Source organism: Hylobates moloch, unplaced genomic scaffold (genome assembly GCF_009828535.3).
Source record: "Hylobates moloch isolate HMO894 unplaced genomic scaffold, HMol_V3 SCAFFOLD_8, whole genome shotgun sequence".
NCBI lineage: Eukaryota > Metazoa > Chordata > Mammalia > Primates > Hylobatidae > Hylobates > Hylobates moloch.
Window position 1 is genome coordinate 62,057,285 of NW_026652283.1, and position 23,119 is coordinate 62,080,403.

General features: G+C 44.4%; 1 protein-coding gene across 3 annotated transcripts; it reads right to left on the reverse strand.

The window, feature by feature from the left end:
• Positions 1-809: 809 nt before the first annotated feature.
• On the reverse strand, positions 810-17,155 carry METTL13 (methyltransferase 13, eEF1A N-terminus and K55). 3 transcript variants are annotated; one of them, XM_032160982.2, is made up of 8 exons: positions 16,436-17,155; positions 14,063-14,822; positions 12,473-12,672; positions 10,619-10,814; positions 7,933-8,097; positions 6,315-6,533; positions 3,998-4,129; positions 810-2,049 (listed from the first exon to the last, which is right to left on the reverse strand). In XM_032160982.2, the coding sequence occupies exons 1-8, from the start codon at positions 16,586-16,588 to the stop codon at positions 1,775-1,777; spliced, it is 2,100 nt and encodes a 699-aa protein (XP_032016873.1). In that variant the 5' UTR covers positions 16,589-17,155; the 3' UTR covers positions 810-1,774. The 3 variants fall into 3 exon arrangements, with proteins under 3 accessions (XP_032016873.1, XP_058298969.1, XP_032016874.1); XM_058442986.1 differs by having other exon boundaries at positions 12,473-12,664; positions 14,523-14,822; positions 16,436-17,119; XM_032160983.2 differs by having other exon boundaries at positions 15,836-16,582.
• Positions 17,156-23,119: the final 5,964 nt, after the last annotated feature.

Consider the following 23,119-nt stretch of genomic DNA (forward strand, 5'->3'; position numbering starts at 1 on the left):
CAGGCAGACGAGCTCCTCTGACTCAGACCCTGGCTCTCTATAACCCATCCTGACACTGCACAAGCTCAGAGATAAAAAAAAAAAAAAAAAGAGTGGCCAGGCGCAGTGGCTCACACCTGTAATCTCAACACTTTGGGAGGCCAAGGCAGATGGATGTCTCTACAAAAAATGAGCCAGGTATGGTGGTACATACTGTAGTCCCAGCTACCTGGGAGGCTGAGAGTTGGGAGGATCATCTGAGCCCAAAAGCTCAAGGCTGCAGTGAGCCGTGATGGCGCCAATGCGCTCCAGCCTGGGTGACAGAGAGACCTTATCTCCAAAAAAAAAAAGAAGAAAAAAGAAAGGACTTGCCAAAAGGTCCTCCGGGGTACATAGACCTGACATGAGGGATAATCTTCCCATTACAGGGTTCCAGGGGAAGATCCCCTCCTAAAGAAAGGGAACCAAGTATTTCTAATGGATAAGATCTAAAAACGCTTCTCTGCACTCCCTCCTCTCCTTAATGGACTGACACTATTTTCTAAGGATGACAACCTAACTGAAATACAGACAGTCTCTGACTTACAATTTTTCAAGTTTACAATGGGTTATCAGGGTATTAAATGCATTTTCTACTTATGATGGATTTATCAGGGTATAACCCCATCGTAGGCTGAAGAGCATCTGTATGCTTCACCTGAAAGGTCAGGGTCCATTTTTAAAGGGCCTGTGGAAAGATGAGCCAGGTGGTGAATGATGACAATGCCTATTTTCCATGGCACTGCTCATTAAGTCAACCTTGGTATAATTAGGAAAGACAAAATTCAAGCCAGTCTTGGAATCATTGGTTTAATGGTTCTCAATAAATGATTAAGATTGATGTTTCCAGCCAAGTGAGATTTGGGTTTAGATATAGTTTGGGCTTAACTATCCTTTATCTCAGATTAAATGAGACACTGCATGTAAACCACTTAGAAGAATGCCAGAACACATTAACTTTCATTACTAATGTTTTTGGTCGTTCTTAAACATCTTCACTTCTGCCACCACTCTTTACGCAGAGTCTGGCACATAGCTGTCACTCAACGAATGTAAGTAAACAAACACTAGAGACTTTGGTCTGCCAGGTCTCTGACATGCAAAGCCAGGGGGCCAGGCCCATACACTCCCTCCACTGAGCAAAAAACAAATGGCTTAGGCTACAAGGTTTGGGTCATCAAGGAAAGCTGTCAAATAATCAAGTGGGTTAGCAGATTCCTAAAAATTGGAACCATTTCAGCAGCAGTTTCATCTACAGGGAGACAGAGTAAATGCTCTCTCAAATCTGTCTCACATCTATAGAAACCTTACTCTGTTTATAGTCTTTTGGCATCTTGCTCTGCTGTCTCACTTGAGATCACTCCTATAGAACTAATAGAGGAATAAATCAAAAGCAAACCAGTATAAGTAGAGACGCAATAAAATTTGGCTGTCTTGAGTCCTGAGGGGCTTGCACATACTTGTTAAGGCATGCAGTGTGTGCCAGGGGCTTCAGCAGGGAATTCTACTCAAGGACATGGTGTAGGAAGCAAAGACAAACCAACCCAAGTGGTACTGAAGAGGACAAGACGGGAAGGACATTTTTATTTTCCCTAATCTTCAGGCAACCTCACCAAGCTGGAGGTCACATGTAGCTGAGTGTGAAACCAAGAAAAATACGAAGCTTAAAAAGTAACTGTGCGTTGTATTTCTTCAGTCTGTGGCAGGCTGGGAGTCCAAGGTCAGTCTAGGCAAGAGGGCTGCTTGGCCTAAGCAATCACACAATCTTTACCATCTTGAGCATATCTGACAAGACATATGTGTCATCCCAACCCCTCCCAGGCTTCCTCAGGGTCTGCTCCAAAGCCTGGGCTGTTTCTAGGAGCTCTGGTGTGGCAAGTTTTTGCTCAGGGTGCAGCTGACAGAACAGGATCTCGTTCACTTCACCCTCAATTCGCCGGACATATAGGAGGGGGAACACTGCCTTGAGCCCAGCCAGCACTGAGTCCTTTAGCCCCAAGTCTCGGCACACGAGGTTGAGAATAAAAACACCTATAGGGTAGGAAGAAAAGTCAGAATGACCTCACATCAGGAGACATATCAGAGACAAAGATCGGCTTTGAGGAAAATACCAATTCCTGTCCCAGGGAGACTAGTGGACTAAAACACACTTATGGTGGTGGTGAGTTTGCAGAGAATACACAGCATAGAAAGGTAGATGGAGAAAAGCATGGGGAGCATGTGAGCCATAAACAAACTTCAGCCTTATTTCTTGCTCTTCTGTGCTGCTCACATGTTATTTTACCATTCTCCACGCCTCAGTTTCCCCAAGAATTGCTTTGAGAAAGAAGTGATTCCCAGCCGGGCATGGTGGCTCATGTCTATGATCCCATCACTGTGGGTGGCCGAGGCAGACAGATCACTTGAAGTCAGGAGTTTGAGACCAGCCTGGCCAAAATGGTGAAACCCTGGCTCTACTAAAAATATAAAAATTAGCTGGGCATGGTGGTGGACACCTGTAATCCCAGCTGCTAGGGAGGCTGAGGCAGGAGCTGCTAGGGGGGCTGAGGCAGGAGAATCTCTTGAACCCAGGAGGCAGAGGTTGCAGTGAGCCAAAATCCAGCCTGGGTGACAGAATGAGACTTTGTCTCAATCGATCAACAGAAAGTGATTCCCTACGAAAGAAAAATTTACCAACTCCACAGGGATATTATATTCTTGACATACACACCATAGAGTATTTATTAACCAGTGAGAGGGCCAAGGTTATCTTGACTTCTGACAATCAAGATTCCAAATCAAGCCAGTTACCACAGTGCCTTACACCAAATCAAAAACACCGAGAGAGTTGTTAACACAGGGATTAAAGGCTCCAGTTTTGAGGTGGCAAGGCACTGGGTTCGAGCCCCAACTGTTACCTTGCGTCACCTTGGCAAATCTTCAACCTCAGCTTCCTCATCCAAAAATGGACTGCTATGAAGATTAAATAACACACTGCCTAGTAGAGCACGTGGAGGAAGCATCATGTAGTAGCTAGCATCACCATACTGGTGGGAGTGTGAACTGCTACAACCACTTTGCAAAACTGTGTGGTAGCATCTACAAAAGCCAAACATACCCATAACCTGTGATCCAGCAATTACAATCCTGTGTATATACCCAAGAGATCTGAAAACATAATTCATCAAAAGGCATATACTAGAATGTTAATGGCAGCACTACTTATAATAGACCCACACAGGAAACAAACCAAATACGAACAGTAGAATGAATAAGCGAATTGTGTTAAGTTTCATGATACAACACAGCAATAAAAATAAGCCATGTAAACACAACACTGTGAATGAGTCTCACAAACATCATGTTGAGTGAAAGAAAATGGACACTTAAAGAGTACATTCAGCCAAGTTCTGTGGCTCATGCCTGTAATCCCAGCACTTTGGGAGGCCAAGGTAGGAGGATCACTTGAGGGTAGGAGTTTGAGACCAGCCTGGGCAACATAGTGAGATCCTGTCTCTACAAAAAATAAAAATAAAAAAATGAGCCAGGCATGGTGGCATCCACCTGTAGTCCCAGCTACTCAGGTGACTGAGGTGGGAGGATTCCTTGAGACCAGGAGTTTGAGGCTACAGTGAGCCATGATCATGCCACTGAACTCCAGCCTGGGAAACAAAGCAAAACCTGTCTCAAAAAAAAAAAAAAGAGAACATTTCAACATTCCATATGATTCCATTTATGTAAAGAACAAGAACAGGCAAAATTAAGCTGGGCGGACAGATGTTAAGATAGTGATTACTCTTGCAAGGACAAGTTACTGAAAGGGGATAAGAGATACGACTTTCTGGCAAGCTGGAAATTTTCTGTGTCTACTGCTAGTAAATGGGCATATTAAATTTGGAAAAACTGATCAAGCTCGCACTTCTGCGCATTTTTCATTAAAAAGATAATTTTTTTTAATAGTCCCTTCCCTCCTCCCTCTCCAACCTTTTGTTCTCCATACCTTCAGGAGTCAAGATGCTTTTAACCTTCTGTAGAAAAGATTCCTCCACAAATGCTGGGGGTGGACAACTCATTCCCAGTGTTGGGTCCTTACTGTCAACATCAAACATTATGACATCGTAGCAAGGCCGTGCTGGGAAAAAGAAGGAAACAAGTCCTTGTCTTTGCTGGATAAAATAATACCATTTACATTCCTACACTATACCTCCTCTTTACCAGTGGTGGGCACGGTGACTAAGTTAGAAGGATGACACAGAGGATGTGGTTTGCCTGTAAGGGCACTGACATGGTGGCCCAGGGGAGTCCTTGTCATCAGGGTTCAGAGCGTCTCATAGTAAAGATGGAACTTTCTTCCACATTTAAAAGCACCTTCCAAAGGCAAAAACATTAATGGGGTCCAGTTTAGCATGAATATTTCTTGGTTAAGAATCTATCAACACCAGTGGCTTTTGACTGTGGCAGAACATTACAATCACCTTGGGAAGCTTCTAATGTGGACTACACTCCAACCAACAGAATAAAATATCCTGGGGTGGTAGGGGGCAGATGGGAGGAGAGATGGGAAGCCTCTGGTATTTTTCTTGAGCTTTCCAGGTAATTCTAAATACAGTCAGAGTTGAGAACCACTGATCTAGACAAAGCAGCTGACCAAGCCTTTAAGGGCTGACCCAGCAAATGGTAACTTTTAACTCTGAAAACAGCACATTTTGCCTCATAGGAGAAAATGTTCTGAAATTTCAGTTAGTGTTATCTTTGCAGCTCCACGCACAACAGCTGACTCAAGAAAGAAATGATTTTGCTAAATGGGTGAGAAAGAACTGATGAAGAATTGGATCTGCTCCTTACTATAATGTTAAATTGTTTTTATAAGGGGTAGGTCTGCAATGCCACTGACAGGTTTTTAGAAAATTTTGAGACTGTGGTCATAATTATTCAATAATTAATAAGTATTTAATTAGGACTGCTGCATGCTTATCATTGTTCATAGCACAGATCTGATTTTGGTTTCTTACAAAGAGAACATGTTGGCTCATCAAAGTCCAAGGAAAACAATAGCCTGCATTTGCAGCCTTGAGCCCTCCAGTAATCTGAAACATTTTGGTGTTACAGAAGATGGGCAGAGCCATTGAAAACTAATCTATAGATAACAACAGCAGTAACATCGTGGATTAAGTACTTACCATGTGCATGGCACTGTTGTAAATACTTCACCATATTAGCTATCTGAGCTTTGGCACCTAAACTAACCCTAGCCTCAGAGAGGGAACCTATGAAACTGTTACAATTCAATTCAGTTTGCAATTAAAATTAAGATAGCGTCTGTTCAATACTTTTCCCAGGCATCCTAGTTTGCCACACCCTTACTGGAAAATATTCTAATCTAGTGAGACCAGAGTATCTGTTATGGAATGAGCAGACCGGCAGTCCTGAACAGAACTGAACCAACCTAACTGCCTTCTCCCCGAAGGACTCGAGCTCCAGAAAGTACTAAACTCACCAGAGCCTATCTGTATAATAAGCAGAGTTACTGTCCCTAGTATTTTGCAGAAAATTATTATGCTTATGGTTTTTGTCCTAAATCTGGGATGCAAATTACTAGAGCAAATGGAACCTTAATTCTAGTTGCAGAAGGCCTATCAAAATTCCCACAGAATAGCATCTGCATCAAGGTTTCTCCACCTCAGCACCGTGGAAATTCTGGGCCAGATAATTCTGTCATCAGTGCCCGTCCTGAACATTGTAAGATGTCTACTAGCATCCTAGACCTCTACCGGTTAGATGTCAGTAGCAACATCCCCCACCCCGATTTGTGACAACGAAAAATTGTCTCCATACATTACCAAATGTCGGACCCTGAGGTTGTATACCACTGATCTTACATGAATACTGTTTTGCTCTATTTCTGGCTTTACCTCCCGTTGAAATATTTACAAGAAACACCTTCCAACACACATTCCACCCTTTCTTCTCTGTTTCTTTGCCCAGTTAGACTTCAGGTTTCTTAAGATGGTGAGGAAATGACGAGGTTACAGGTGAGGAAATGACGAGGTTACAGGTCAGAAAAAAGCCCACTGGTCTGTTAGCACCATAAGGGCAGGAATGGCCTGTTTTACTTATTGCTATACATTCACACCTAACACAGTGCTAAGCATATAGCTGGTACTCTAGTGCATAAGTATATCAACAAATGAACAGGCTGAAGACTGGAACGATACTCATGCCACTCTCTTAGAGACAAACCGTAGAGGCCCTTGCGGGCCTGACAATGTCGGATCAATCATCCCTCAACACCCCTTCAAATGCTCCAAGAGCAGTACCTTCTCCTTCTCCTGCCCGGCTGGTGATATAGTCCAGGCCATCTGCAATGTGGACCTTCATTCGGTCACTCTGGGAGAAGCCAAACCACTGGGTGGCCACTTCCAACATGGAGGGGTCGATCTCCACAGCATCGATGCAGGACTTTGGAAAATGATCGTGGACAAAGAGGGGGAGGCTGCCCCCGCCCAGGCCTACCACCAACAATGCCAGTGGGATCTCTGTAAGAAAAGAATAGAGCATCACATTGCCACCTGTCCACTGCAAAATTCTGTACCAGCCTCAGGGAAGGCAAAAGGGAAAGTCAGCTCACTGTCTCCACTCAGGGGATACAAGATTTAGAGGTCTCCCTGTCTCATTTCAGAAATCTAGGAGTCAGTTTGACATCTGATAACTCAATCCTGGATTCATGATGACTAGATCCAGAAGATGAACTAGTGTGTTATTATTATTGTCTCTTAAAGATCTCAAAGTGGCCAGGGGCAGTGGCTCACACCTGTAATCCCAGCACTTTGGGAGGCCGAGGTGGGCAGATTCCTTGAGCTCAGGAGTTCGAGACCAGCCTGGGCAACATGGCGAAATCCTGTCTACAGAAAGTAGAAAAATTAACTGGGCATGGTGACACACACCTGTGGTACCAGCTACACGGTAAGCTGAGGTGGGAGCCTGAGAAGGTCAAGGCTGTAGTAAGCTGCGATCATACCACTGCACTCCAGCCTGGGCAAGAGTGAATCCCTGTCTCAAAAAAAAAGACTTCCTCACTATAAGAATTATTAGACCCTCTCTAGGAAAGGGAAGAAGAGTGGCCAAGCAATCTTGCTCATGATTACAAGGCAGCAGGGTACAATGCCCCTTGCCCTTGACTCAAAAGGCCACACTGTCTTCTCAGACACCCTCACCAAGTAAGGGTAAGCCATTCAAGTTCCACAAATCACAGGAAAACAAAGGCCCAACTCCTACTCCTAAGCACAGAGCACGGCCACCACAGGGGGATCCAAGGAAGACAACAAAAGTCACCCGAAGGAGACAGACCCTGAGAATTAAATCTAAGAACTAAGATTCTAGTGACATACATCAACACTAAGATAGGACAAAGTATAGGGTATTCCAAGAAGGCACATTCAGGGACTTCAGGTGAAAACGGTTACAATCACAGACAGAAACATGAACATTTTTACTAATGCAGTCAGATCCAAACCTGCTATTAGCAATAAGGCTATGACTGCATTAACTATAATATGAATCTTTTCAGAAAGTAGAAATTCAAGATAGAATTGCATCTTTTGTTCAAATAATGCATTACAGAAAAACTGAACAATTAAAATCTGTGTATTTTTACATATCTCATTGAATACATGATATACCTTAATTTTAAAAAGAAATGAACAGAAAAAATACCACTTAGACTCTAACATATTTCAATACAATTTCAATATAACAGGTTGAGTTTGAGGCAACAGTTAATTAGAATGGTCATTAACTTATAACATGGTTGAGATGAAGAAAGATACATTGGCAGTTTGTAATCGCTGTTCTTCAACTACAACGCAAGTGACACCAATTGTTTAGGTCTGTAATCTTTATGCTCCCTTCTGTGGAAGGCAGTGGCATCTCTCTCACCTAGGAGTAGCTCTGGGTTTCTCAGCAGGGCAAGGCCAGCGATCATGGCTTTGTGGTGTTCACAACACAGGTAACTCTTATCAATGGACTGCCCCGGGGCTGCAGGGAGGTCCTCCGCATCAGCAGGCCGCTGCTTCTTCCTGTCCTTTTTCCGCTTCTTCTCGGCTAAACAAGAGATATGAAGTCCTATGCTCAGTACACTAGTCCTCAGGAAGCAAGGGTTACCGGCAGCAATGTGCTCCGGATGGCTTGAACACTCAAAAGACCCAATCGTTAAAATTTTGCAAACTGGTTGACATCATGTTGATAGCTTGAAACTGGCCGTAGTGAAATCATTTGGATGTTTGTCCCCTACAAATCTCATGTTGAAATGTGACCCCCAATGTCGGAGCCACCATGCTGGTCACGGGGGCAGATCCCTCATGAATGGCTGGGTGCCTTCCCCATGGTATTGTGTGAGTCCTCACTCTACAGCTGTTGTTGAAAAAAGCCTGGCATCTCTCTTGCTCCCTCTCTTGCTATGTGATGTACCTGCTCTCCCTTCACCTTCTGTGATAATTGTAAGCTTCCTGAAGCCTCACCAGAAGCAGAAGTTGGTACCATGCTTCTTGTACAGTCTGCAGAACCATAAGCCAAAATAAACTTCTTTTCTTTATAAATTACCCAGTCTCAGATATTCCTTTATAAGCAACGTAAAACAAACAAATACAGTGGTGGTATTTATACTAGAGAACTGATAAACACTATAAATCAGGATGTGCCCCCCCCACCCCACCCCACAAAGAGATAGTCGTTAAACATTTAACATATACAATGGACACAAGGAAGCTGGAAAACGAAATGGCAAATGCACACTCAAAAACCTGGAAAAATTCAACTGAGGGGCCCTGGTACCTCCCCTCTAAGAAATATAAGGTCACTTACAAGAGAAAAGATTACTCATAAAGTCTTTTAAAGAAAGGTAAAGTTACTATTCACCCCCTATGTGCCAATTACTATACCGTAACTTTTATTTTTTTAGCTCTTCTAACAACCTTATCATTCCAATTCTTGGCACATGAACACACTGAGCCACTGAAGTGTTAAGTAAATAGGGAATCAGCAGATGGTAGAGATAGGAGTTGATCCTCGGACTGCCTGTCTCCATCACCTATCATCTTTCTGCTATGCCACACAGGTAGCACTACCAACCTCTGCTGAAGAAGGAAACCACAAGTATTCAAAAAAGGAAATAAATCCTAAAAAGCCACTCCACTTTCCCTCTCACCACTCCCTTCACTGCTCCAGAGTATCATACTAAACAGATGGCTGTGTCTTCATAGGGATCAGCTGCATTCCCCAGCAGTAAAAGGTGCGGATGAGTGGAGTCGGGGTGCTTTTCAGATATATTAAATAACTTTTTAATATGCTCTCCTTCTTGCTCACCAATACACCATGAAGGAGAACGTTCTTTCCATGAGAACAAAGTGCTACCAAGAAGTCAAGGAACATGGCAATGGTGAAAAAACCTGAAACCCAAACTGAAAGGGGCAAAATGTTCTTCTAAGCAATTTTACTGAGATTTTAGTGAGATGAAACTGGACCAACCTGCAGCCAGAGTGACCAAACAATAGGGCAGAAACTCAACAATCTTGGGTGCTCTTGGCCAGGGAAAACCCCTAAAGAAAAATACCATTTCGCTGGGTAACTTGATTGTAGGCTCAGAGCCAGTCTATGACCTCAAGCGTCTCAATTCTCTGTCTCCACCCTCCTCCCAGATGGCCTTGCTATGAGGGCAGGCCAGTTAGGCAAAGGGAACAACTGGGAATCAGGAGAGCCATTTCAGCTTCCATCCTTGAATCTCTGCGCCTTGGACAGGGAAGACGCACTGGAGACGGAGAGGTGAGGGGCATTCACTTTTCACTGTCTATATTTGACTTTTGAAGTGATTTCAATGAGCAAGAATCACTTTTAAAATACAAACTAACACACGTATAACAAACTATTGATTCCCCATCAGGGCGAGTTGCTGAGTGACAGCTGGGAGACCACTTAAAGGGATCCTAGAAGAGATGGTTTAGATCTACACTGTCCAATACTAGCCACTAGCCCCCTGTGGCTGTTGAAATATAAATGTAAATTAATTAGAATTAAAGAAAATTAAAATTCAGTTCCTCATTACACTAGCCACATTCCAAACGCTCAGCACTACATATGGCTAGTCACGACCACATTAGAAACTCAGGGACTAAACATCTCCTTCATCACAGGCAGTTTTACTGAACAGTGCTATACTAGATGGCTTCTAAGTCACCCGCCAATCCAAAACCCTCTCAAACAGGTGAGTCACACCATGGAGGGCAGGGCACACCTGAAACTTCCATGGTTCTGGCTCACCTCACAGAGGCCTATTGAAACAATACACAGATGTACATGGAGCACCTGCAAAACAGATGCCTTTAAACTGAAGACATTAATGTGATTATCTCATATATTTGGTTTCACTACCCATGCCCATTATCACTTCAGAGCCAGGCTCTGCTCAAGAACAGAATATACTCTGCTTATCGCTACTCACACCCTAAGAGTCCAGATGGTTAAGAACCCACAGACACCCAGGTCCGTCCTACATCTCGGCCAAGCTCCCAGGAAATCTAGTCCATGCCACGGCCACTTGGGTCCCATCACCGTGCCTATGACACCTCACCTTTGTGAGACACATCCTTCAGCAACCTGGCTTCGGACTGCACCACGTTCCTGTTGCTAAGGAAGATCAGTCGACGGAAGTATCGCTTGTCATCCCCTTGCACGTCCTCGATGACATAGTCACCGCTCAAGGGGCTGCAGTCTTGGTGCTGAACAGTCCGGACCCCAATGTCCCCACCCACAGACAGAAAGGGCACCTGAAGGTACAACCAGAGATGTGGTCAAAACAGCAGCTCATTTAGGAAACAAGAGAAATTATAACCCCTTCCCTTTTGTGTGTATATATCCCCATACCACGGTTCTAGACAACAACTACTCCACAGATTTGCCGTTCTATTAAAGTACTTTTCTGGGGCCTTTGAACCAATCTCAAAGGTTTAATTCATCTTTTGAAAATCAACTGAACACATAAAGATCTCCCAAACAACTAGTGAGATGCAGCTGATTCTCCCCAAGTTCTTTTAGGGGTTTTTCTCATCAGTAACCCCTAAAAGAACTCTCAATAGTCCAGGATAACAAAAGCTAGAGGGAACCCTCAGGAAGGTGCTGTGATTATGAGAAGGAATCTACACAAGAATAAAGATAACAAAATCCATGGGAGAAACAACCACTCCAAATCTAGAGAAATTTTCCTTTCCCCTAATTATTCTCATCTATTTTTCCCCCATTTTTCTGAACCTTAGGAGAAAAATATACTTTCCCCCTAAACTTTCCCACTCCTTCCTCCTATCTTTATTTCTTTTTTTAAAGACCTGTAAGACTATTTAATAATCACCAGTATCTCCTGACCCTGCAGACTCAGGCACTGGTGAGAGGTCACAAATGAAGCTTCCCAGAGGATCTGGGCTTCCTTGAAATAGGGGTCACCAACCCCAAAGTTGGCCAGGAAGAATCAAACATACATTCATCTGTAAACACGAGTCAGCCTAGTGGGCAAAACCACAGGCCAGGAACCCAAGAGCCTGGATTCTTTTTTTTCAGATCTGTTACTATTTGCACCAAGCCTTTAGATACCTTTGCTTTCCCACCTATCAAGAAGGATCAAAGCTTGGGCAACATAGGGAGACCCTGTCTCTACAAAAAAATGTAAAAAAAAACTAGCCAGGTATGGTGGCTTGCACCTATAGTCCCAGCTACTACCAGAGGCTGAGGTGGGAGGATGGTTTGAACCCAGGAGGTTGAGGCTGAGGCTGCAGTGAGCCATGATCACGCCACTGAACTCCAGTCCAGCCTGGGCAACAGAGCAAGACCCTATCTCAAAAAAGAGAAAAAAAGGATCAACTCCTCATCATGAAGTTCTTGCAGTAAAATCACTTGTTCGTTACCCATGGTGACCAGGATAGCACAAGACAGTTGGTGTTAACTGATAATACCGTATCATCACTTAGGCAAAAACCTTCGGTTTCCTTCCCAGTAAAACACCTGACCAGCAATGCGAATACCTGGATAACTGTGCTGAGCTGTTTTGGTCCTCTCCCATTTATACCCTCAGATAATGATAGTTCTAAGAAGCAAAATGACCAAGAAAGTCCAGTGTGGAAGGAGAAACCCACAGTCAGAGCAACTAAAATTAGGAAGAACTGGAGCCCGCCATGTGTAGAGCATTTCCGGCCTGCCATGTCTATGGAGTCTGAGAGGCTCCCCCAGACACAGACACTACTGTGCTCACTTTCCTCTCATTGCCTGGGGCAAAGAACAGTGTTTCCCTGCCATTTAACCCTGAGCTGCTGATACCCCTCCAGGATTAGATGAGAGTCACAGACTCTAGTCCTAGCTCCTGCCAAGGTTCCCTCTGCCTCCCTGGCTGCTAACATGACTTCAGAGACCCATGAAAGCCATACGAAAGCTTTGTTACCTGCTGCTGGGTGGGCATCCCAGCTGGGGCCAGCTCCATGACTCTAGCCGACAACTCAGCTTGGATGTGGTCCATGCTTTCATACTGCTGACCTCGGTGAAGGGCCACTGTAATCAACCTCCTGAAGCCAGCACTGGCCGCCAGCTGTTTCCGGCCCTCATCCATGCCAAAGAGCCACTCGGTCTCCCGGCCCTGAGGGACTAGAAAAAAGAACTTGGTTACAGGGAGTCCTGGAAAGTGTTCAAGCCCACAACCAATATGGCCCAAATGGCAGAGAGCCAGTCCCTGTCCAAGACCAGCATCTTCCCCACCTGTGACCCACTGAGGAGCTAACAATTCTCTAGTTCACAACACCTAGGGCAAAGCTGCCCATCAGACATGAGGCAGGACCAAGGGTGGAGAAGAAGTGTGGGCATGTCTGTAGGGGAAGGAGGCAGGCACCTACCACAAGAAAAACAGCAATAATGCCAACACAAATAAGCCATGCCAGGCGTGACTCCAAGCTGTTGACAAATATATATTAATGGAATCCTCCAACAGTTCAAGATGCAAGTAGTAGTATTATTCCCATTTTTACATATGAGGAAACTGAGAAACAGAAGTTACACTATTTGCCCAACTTCACATGGTAAGTAAATGGTGAAGCTGGGACTCAAACCCAGGCAGTCTAGCCCCAGACTCTACCCACGCTTGTATTCACTGCACTATTTATTTCCACACACAGACAGATAGAATTATAGAATACTTGAAAAACTGGCTCAGTCACCAGGAAACAAATTACCATAACACCAAGACCATAAACACTTTGCATTTGTCTACAATGTTCTACTTTTGAAAGCATTTCCTCCTACTATCTTTTTTATCCTTATTAAGATAAATCTGATATAACTTACTGCTTTTAGTAATAATGGCTAACATTTACACGGCACTTCCAAGGCCAGGTACCATTTCTAAGAGCTTTTATACCTCTCACAACTACACCAGAGTTACAATCCCATCGAGACAGAGAAAGAAAAGTAACCTGTCTAATGTCACACCATCAGGAAATGACTGAGCCAAAACTGAAACCCAAACAGTCTGGTTCCAGAGTTCACTTTTTTAGCTGCTACCCTATGCTGCCTCTCTAAATTTTGCAGAGAAGCACAGCAACTTCCCCAGGTCCTGCAGCTCACAGGCTACAGCTGGGACTAGAACCTATGTCTTAGACTTGCTAGTCCAGCATTACTTCCATTAATCCATGCTACAAAGTAACTAGCATCTCTATGTCATATGTGACCTCCTAAATTTATCTCTATTCTCTCTCTTCCCTACTAACCCCATTCTCACACTTCATCAAGCCTTTGCAATGGCAGATGAAAAGGAACAGGTCTCAACTCGAAGTAGGTTGCTAGAGAGCTATTACTCTCCTTTCATCATGCCTTGGGTAGTCTAATCCTCTGGAAGTACAAACCCCTGCAAGATAAAAACAGTCCAGAATCCCACCAAAGCCCCAGCCCAGCCTCAGCCCCAGCCCCAGCCCAAGCCCCAGCCCAAGCCCCAGCCCCTGTAAGCCAGCCCCTCCAGGGAAGAGAGGGAGCAATCCCAACTCACTGATGAAAATCGCAAAATGATTGTCCCGCGATGGTTTCACAGTGGGGCTGTCCACCACGTGGAGGGTGTAGCGTGGCTCCCCCATGTCCCCATCGCACAAGTCCAGAGACACACTCCCCAGCCTGGCCTTGCGGCGCAGCTGGCTGCACAGCCAGGCATACTGCTGCCGCTCCCGCACCGCCTCGGCCAGCTGCTCGGCACTCTCCAGCCGCACAGGCTTGCCCTGCTCCTGAGCACACAGCTCAAAAATCTGAAGGGCAGAGCCAGGGACTGGCCTGAACTTGGTCATGATGAAGGCAAAGACCGGCAAGGAGAACTGAGGCTCTGCTTCCAACACCTGGTCCTGGCTGTTGGCCACTTGGTGCACCCTCACCATCCACCCCTCCCGGGAGAAGTGGCCCACTGCTTTCTTCAGGATGTGAGCCTGAGCCAGGGAGATGCAGAGATAGCGACCGCCCACCTGCAGGACACGGCCAACCTCAGCCAGCATCCTGTCCACCTGTTGCAAGGTCTTCTCTTCCTCATCTGTCAGGACAGCATCCAGGGTGCCCTTGTCCAACACCACCTGGAACGAGGCATCAGGAAACTCCATCTGCGTCATGTCCATCTTCAAGAAGCTCATCTGGGGCCGTCGGGTGGCATTACATTCCTTCATTTGCTTGATGACAACCTCACTGATGTCGATGTTCACTATATCCCGATAGCCCACATCATACAGTTGCTCACTCAGTTCTGAGTTGCCACACCCAATCACCAGCACCTGGAGAAAAAATTCACAGACAAGAGCGAGGTAATCAAAGCAAAGGACTGTACTTCAGGTACTTCAAGGAATCAAGTCTCACCTTGGCTGAGTCGCATTTTCAGAAGGTGGAGATGCTACTGCCAGAGAAAGAGCAACATTGTAGAGTTGATTCTAGACTCTATCTTGAAACACCACATATACTTGCTAGTGAAAACCACATTCAGCTACAATACAGGTTATATAAGAATGGGCTTTGTGTTGCACGAACAAATTAATCATAATTGTTTTCTCTAAAACATGCACTTATTAGGAATTAATAGGAAGTCAGAGAATCCAAATATAGAGTTACAGTTGAAATCCTAGGCCAGGAATAACCCTATATCCTCAATCTACTCATGCCTTTGGCTCCATTAGACAATATAGTACACTTTGTGAGGATTCGAATCTTACTTCCATCACAGATTCCATCTCATGATATTCGGCTATCTTCTGAAGCCAAACTTAAAATTCAGATTGTTGTCTCCCTCTCCAGGGAGCAATCTCCCATTCTAACTTAGAAATTCTGATATTGCCATCTTTGGAAAAGCATGGTACAAAGAGATGTGCATATGCTCTGGAGCCAGACAGGCCTGAGTTTAAATCCCCACATGACCACTTGGGCATGATCTTGGGCAAAAAAAAAAAGTGGCTCTCGGGGCCTGTTTCCTCATCTGTAAAATGTATGCATGGCCACTCACCTGAGTTTACGATGAGAATTCAAAGATTGCACATGCACATACACAGCACTCAACGTAAGGCTTGGCACATAAAGCTTCCCCACAAATGTTAGTTTTCTACCTTTCCTCCTTCCCTACCTCCAGTACAATCTCACCTATACCAAACCCATTATTGAACTTATCACGTTTCACTTCTGGAACATGTGCAGGGTTTATGTCTTAATGCTCTTATAGCTTAAGGACTGAGCACAGTGCCTGAAATTTGGGGCGCACTCAACAACTATTTGAAAAACAAATTCACACACAAAGTCACACCTGCTGCAGGTTGCACAGGAATGCACAGTGACAGAAGAACATACTTTCAAGATGGGAAGTCACCCTTCAAGTAGGGTTATTAATCCAAGAATGAGCTGGGGTGGGAGGTCTATTATCTGAAAACCTTTAAAAAAAAATTTTTTTTTTTTTTTTTTGAGACAGGGTCTCACTCTGTCACCCAGGCTGGAGTGCAGTGGCGTGATCATGGCTCACTGCAGCCTCGACCTCCTGGGCTCAAGCGATCCTCCCGCCTAAGCCTCCCGAGTAGCTGGAAATACAGATGCGCGCCACCACGCCCGGCTATTTTTTTCATTTTTTGTAGAGACGAGGTCTCATGTTCCCCAGGCTGGTCTTTAACTCCTGGGCTCAAGCGATCCTCCCACCTCGGTCTCCCAGTGTTGGGATTACAGGTGTGAGCCTCCGCGCCCGGCCTGAAAGAGTATTTTAGTTTGTCTTTTAGCAGGAACAATGCAGGAAATGCTGAAATATGCGTCCAACTAGGATCCTCCCGCCTGTCACTGTCCACCAAGTGCAAGATTCCTGTTACCAGTTCCCACCTTCCGGAGCACGTACGAAGGGCTGCCAGGCTGCGCTCCTCACCTTTTCCCTGGGCTTGATATATTTGTGTAGCACCCCGCACAGTTCCAGGTAGGTTCCATACCACTCGAAAGCTTTCTTTCCTCGCTGCTGGAAGAACTTCTCCCAATAGTCAACGGAGCCAAACTCCTTGGAACTTTTAGGTAAGAGGTTCATGTTCCTACTGCCGGAGTTGCGTTTTCAAGATCCCCCTACTCCCTGTGAGGTACCATCTGAGGAGCTTGCCCACCACACGCAGGCTCCGGGACACTGCAGTGGGAATTCTTTCCACGGAAAAACAGCCACATTCATTTGTTCCCCCACTCCAAATCCCAGGAATGACCCTTACACGACAAACGCAGGCACGGGCCACTGAATCTCACACACGCTCGCCCCCTCCTCCGCGCCTGCTGTCCCTTCCCCACGTGAAGAGCCCCTCACACTTTTCCCGAGCTAGATTTCCGAGCCCAGCAACCATATCCGGGTGCGAGGCCTCGTGATTCGTCGGCCGGCCCAGCCCACCCCAGCTAGTCATTGGTCGCTGCTTTGCGTTTCTATCACCTCATTGCCTGCGACGTGCTCGCCTTTTTCCGGAGGCTCCGTCGCAGGCACCTAAACGCCTTTTTGACCTGAGGCCGGCCGACCATTCACTGGACGGGGCGGGACCGCGGGCCGCAGTTGTGGCGGAAGAGGCCGGCCCTCTGTGAGAACTCGGTCACGTCCGGGTGCCGAGTGAGCGCGGCTGTGCTGTGGTTGGGCCCTCCCTCCAGGCGGGGCGGAGAGCGCGCTTGCTTCCCGGGCTCGGCGGCCGCTTCGTCTTGGAGCCGGCTTAATCACTGACTCCGATCGTGCGCCACACAGGGGCGGAGCGCGGCAGGCGGGAGCGTACTGGTAGAGGAGGACGAAAAGAAAAACCTATACAGATAGGAGAGAAGTGAGGCAGGAAATGAGTAAAGCCAGTCCGTCGTAAAAACGCTGCACATTCCAACCCTGTCAGCTTCTGCGCACCACCACCCCCCGCGTTATTTTGCCACCTCTGCACCAAAATGCAGGATTCTGCTATCAAAAGTGTAATAACGCGAAAATTCAGGAGGAAACAGTAACAACTAGGCATTCAGAGGTGACTCTTCTCCCTCTTCCTTCTCTCCTCAAAGCACAGCATGCAAAACTAGCCTTTCATTTTGACAATTGGCCTCCTTGTGTTATTCTGACGTTATGTATAACTGCTTATTTTATGTGTTTGATAAACATACTGTAGTTTCACATGCTCATGCTAATACCCTGAGGAAGCTTCTGTGAAGGACACTTTTTTTTCAGACAGGGTCTCTCTGTCGCCCAGACTGGACTGCAGTGGTGCAGTCATGGCTCACTGCAGTCTCCACCTCCCAGGGGTCAGGGGATCCTCCCACCTCAGCCTCCCGAGTAGCACGCCACTACCGCTGGCTATTTTTTTTTTTTTTTTTTTTTTGTAGAAATGGGGTTTCACCATGTTGTCCGGGCTGGTCTCAAACTCCTGAGCTCAAGTGGTTATCTCGCCTCACCCTACCAAAGTGCTGGGATGACTGGTGTGAGCCACTATGCCGGCAGGCACTATTTGAAAATGACCAAATATGTGTATCACTGGGCCTTTCATACCATGATAAATTGCAGGAGGAATATACAGATTGAGGAGAGCAGATAGGCTTGGAATTGAGCATATGTGCTGTGGGCTGTTACATACTACACTAGCACAGGTAGATAGCCAGGTAGACTGTTAATAGTTAAGTAGATTAGATTGGACTTAAACATTGGTTTAAAAAAGTGATTCTCAAACTAGCATGCGTCAGAATCACCTGGAGGACTTGTTAAAACACAGAATTCCCCCAGTCCCACCCCTGTTCTAAGTCATTAGTTCAGTGGTGAGGCCCAAGGATTTGTGTTTCTAACAAGTTCCCACGATGCTGATGATGTTGGTCCCGGAACCACACTTTTTTGAGAACCACTGTTTTAAAATACAATTAAGAGGTAAGTCAAAATGGATATGGTTCCAAATTCGCAATTTTCAATGATAAATCTAAAAGCTTTCTACAAGTAACAAGAGAAAATCCGTTTTCATGCTCCCTTTGCTGAGTTCACATTGTTCCTCTCTACCCAAGATAAAGAGAAGGAGTCCTTGAAGTAGTAGCTTCAGCTACTACACCATGCAAGGTTCTGAGTGGGTGAAATGTGGGTTCTTTAGGAAGCACTTATTGAGAGTGGAGGACATTCACTTGTACTGAATGTGCTACACGATACCAAAGAAGCAAAACACCATAGCAGCCACGCGCGGTGGCTCCGCCTGTAATCCTACCACTTTGGTAGGCCGAGGCGGGCGGATCACTTGAGATCAGGAGTTTGAGATCAGCCTGGCCAACATGGTGAAACCATGTCTCTAATACAAATACAAAAATTAGCCGGGCGTGGTTGTGTGTGCCTGTAGTCCCAGCTACTCAGGAGGCTGAGACAGGAGAATCACTTGAACCCCGGAGGCGGAGGTTGCAGTGAGCCAAGAGATTGCGCCACCGCACTCCATCCTGGCCAACAGAGGGAGACTCCCTCTCAAAAACTACAACAACAAAAACAAACAAAAACCATAGCAGCTGCTCTGTGCCCCCCAAAGCTTTATTCAATTCAATTCAACAAATATTTTAATTGTCTAATAGGGGCCAATCACTGTGGTAGAAGCTAAGGATGCAGTGGTAAGCATGGTAATCACGTGGAGGGCACATTAAACAATTACAAAAATAGTCTGTAATGGGGGTTATAAGTGCTGTGAAGGAGAACCATACCATTCCATGATAGTATATCTTTGTGACCTCTACTGATCTAGGGGGTGACCAGAGAAGGCTTCCCTGAGGAAGGGACAAAAATGCTATATAATCTGACTGCTTAATATCAGCATGACATAGGTGAAAAACCAAAAAGCATGGTTCACCCTCTGGAACCTTTACAACAACTTTTGGCTGCTGCTTTTCCCTCTGTCTCCATTGTCTGTTCTGTTAAGGTCACGTTATTAGAAAAGAGGAAGTTATTTCTATCACAGCCCAAGCTCCAGCCCGGTATTTGATGCTCTAAAAGTATGATTACAGTTTGCAGTGTTTTTCAGACCAAGAAGGTAAGTAACTTACCTTTTTCCATCTGTGCCTGCCTCCCTTCTGTGAGCCTAAAAAAGTGATAACAACCAGAACATTTTAAGCTAAAACATACTAGAGATTTTCTAAAATTGTAAGATTAACACAGAAATATTTTAGATACATTGTAACATTAGACCCTAGGTTAACATTTCAAAATACTTATTTGAAGCTTATTTCTCTCAAGATTTAACTATGAAATATATTTGATAGGTATGTGTTATCATTAGTATACTTAGTTAATTTAAGCCAATAAGATGCTAAAATGCTTTGTGTTTTATTAGGATCCCCAGAGTGGTTAAAAATATGATTTAAAATGCAAGCTAAATTTAGATAAAGCCATTCAGAATTGTGGAGTTTTTTCCTAAAAATATAAATCCAGACCTCTGGATATATAATTTACAGTCAAACTTACTTAATTGAAACATACTCATAATTGTGGTAATAATATTCAATTGATTGTTACTACGATTAATTGTAAAATAAGAAAGAGGAAATAAAAAGCATCTCTGACAATTTGGTAGGCAGAGGATGAGAGAGGCAAAATAATGCTCCCCCAAAGATGTCTACCTCCTAATCCCCTGAACTGAAACTGTGAAGGTAACAGATTACAAGGCAAAGAAGAATTAAGGTTGTAGATGCAATTAAGGACGCTAATCAGCTGACGTAGCAAGATTATCTAACTGAGCTCAATGTAATCACAAGGGTCCTTTTTCATTTTCTGTTTGTTTTTTTTTTTTTTTTTTTGAGACGGAGTCTTACTCTGTTGCCCAGTCTGGAGTGCAGTGGCATGATCTTGGCTCACTGCAACCTCCGCCTCCCAGGTTCAAGCAATTCTCCTGCCTCAGCCTCTTGAGTAGCTGGGGATTACAGGAGTGCACACACCCAGCTAATTTTTTTTTTAGTAGTCTCACCATGTTGGCCAGGCTGGGCCACAAGGCTCCTTTAAAGTGGAAGAGGGAGAGACAGAAGGGCTTGGCCCGATGTTTCTGGCTTTGAAGATGAAGGAAAGCAGCCATGAACCAAGGAAAGGTGGTGACCTCTAGAACCTGGAAAAGGAAAAGAAATGGATTCTCCTGTAGAGCCTCCAGAAGAAATACGGCCCTGCTGACACCTTGATTTTAATTTATTGAGACTTGTCAGACTTCTGACTGATCTGCTGTAAGATAATAAATTTGTATTGCATATGGTACTAGTTTTTGGTAATTTGTTACAGTAGTGATAGGAAACTAATACAGAACATAAACAGAGGAGAGAAAGAGAGAGAGTATGTGTGGTTGGGGCAGAAGGTCACAGTGGGGAGAAAGCAGCAGAAGATACAACTAGAGGCTGAGGTAAAGGGCAGGTTTTGAGGAGTCTTGTATTCCACATATTTAGCTTCAGCCTGTCGGGCCACAGGAAGTCAACAGAGAACCAGGGTCATGACAGAAAGACTTGATCTGAGAGATGTTCTCAGGAAAGACTGAGGCGCTTGAAGACTGATTGAATAGGGGGAATAAAAGACTGAGGGACTCATAAATGACTCCTACATTGGCCTCTGGATGACTGAAGAAATAGTCTGTAGAAAGAAACGGGGAAGGAGAAAGGGGTATTATTTGTAGAACTGTTACTTGAAAAGAATTTAGAGGTTATCACTCCAGTAAAAACCAGAGCCAGAGCTAAAAGCCAGTCTCCCCACCCTGCATGCCTACCCCAGGGCTCATACCCTTCTCACTTCCTGTCAGTGGTATCCAGTTGGAGTTGGTAGGTCCAAGACATGAAAATGTTTCATGAATGGTATATAAAACTGAGTAAAGGGAATGTCTCTTTGGTGTACAGGGAGTGGCTCATATAATGCTGGAAACTATTTCAAATTGTAAATCATCTTAGCAAATGGGTTTGTTTTCCACATTTGAGAAGTTTAAAAATGAATGTTCTCCTGTGTCTTGGGATAATAGAAGGCAGACACAATAACATCCTAGGGTAACATTCTGCCATTTTATTAGCTGAGCATCAACACTTTTCTTGACAATATTGTTGACCTGAAAAGTGACTATCAAGCTGATATTGGATTCCTAAGATTGGGTTGATGATAATAGCTACTTATTTATTTATTTATTTAAGACAGGGTGTCACTCTGTCACCCAGGCTGGAGTGCAGTGGTGCAATCACAGCTTACTGCAGCCTCGACTTCCTGGGTTCAAGTGATCCTTCCATCTCAGTCTCCCAAGTAGCTGGGACTACAGGTACGAGCCTCCATGCCTGGCTAATTTAAAAATATATATATTTTTGTAGAGACAGGGTCTCCCTATGTTGCCCAGGCTGGTCTCAAACTGCCGGCTTCAAGGGATCCTCCCACCTCAGTCTCTCAAAGTGGTAGGATTACAGGTGTAAGCCACCATGCCCAGTGCACAATAGTATTTTTTAGTTTGTATAGCATTTGTGATTGGCCAAGAATTTTTCTCGTACATTGAATCCATGGGAAGGAGGTTCAGAGCTACAGAGTTAAATTTCACATTGGCAGAGAATCCCTTTGGGAGAATGTGCCAGCCTTGTACAAGATTAACAAATTAGTTTCAACATAGATGATTACACACTGCTTTCTTAAACATATATGTGTATATATACCTATACATATATAATTAAGGCAAAATTCCAACTGATTAAAAATAAGTGAAAAAAAAGTTATATATGACTGAGCGAATTCAGCCATGACTGCATCTGGGTATTGTATTTGATTCCCAGGATTTTCTTTATACAGTAGTTTCCTACTCTGTCCCTAAGGATGTCTGTTGATGGATTGGTTTCCTCATATGCATGGACTGCAAGGCATTAATATAGGGCATATTATACATTGCAAGTTGTTTGCCTTTGGGGCCAGTAGGCAATAACATTTTGAAAGCTGGAAGACTGGGGAGATGAAGGAATGATGCCAAGGTTAACAGGCTGTGTATGAATACATTTGACCCCTATATGAGGGGGCTCACAAAGCATCCTTTTGACTGTCTTTGTTTTCTACAGCCTGGATACTGGGAAAAACCACAAGGGTAAGCTATTAGACTGTTTTCTTCATAATTTTATTCCAAACTTCAGTTTCTTTGCAGGAAAAGAAAAACTTGAAAAACATTTTGTTTTTCTCCTACACTCTAGCACTCTAACCCATGACCATCTCATGTATCCCATTTTTATAGATGATTTCTCTCCTCAGCCCATAACAATATTTTTCTACCACTAAGGGAATAGATTTTAAAGCAGCATTTAATAAATAACATTCACTTGAGTACTCCACCCAGAGGATTTTTTAACGTTCAGATTCAGAGTCCTCAAAGAAACCAGAAGAACAAAATTCCCTTTAGTCCAACAAAAAAGTTATAGTATGTAATACTTCCCTAAAACTAAAACTGTTTTCTTGCCATGGGGCTGTAAGAATGACCTTTTCCTGAGAAGAATAACAAATTATAGTGCCAAAACATTTTACTGTTCTTAATTCATCTCATCTTTGAATAATATATCTTCATCCTCACTGCTGACATACAGTAGAAAAAAAAATTTCCACATATGTCAAAATTTCATCCAAGCA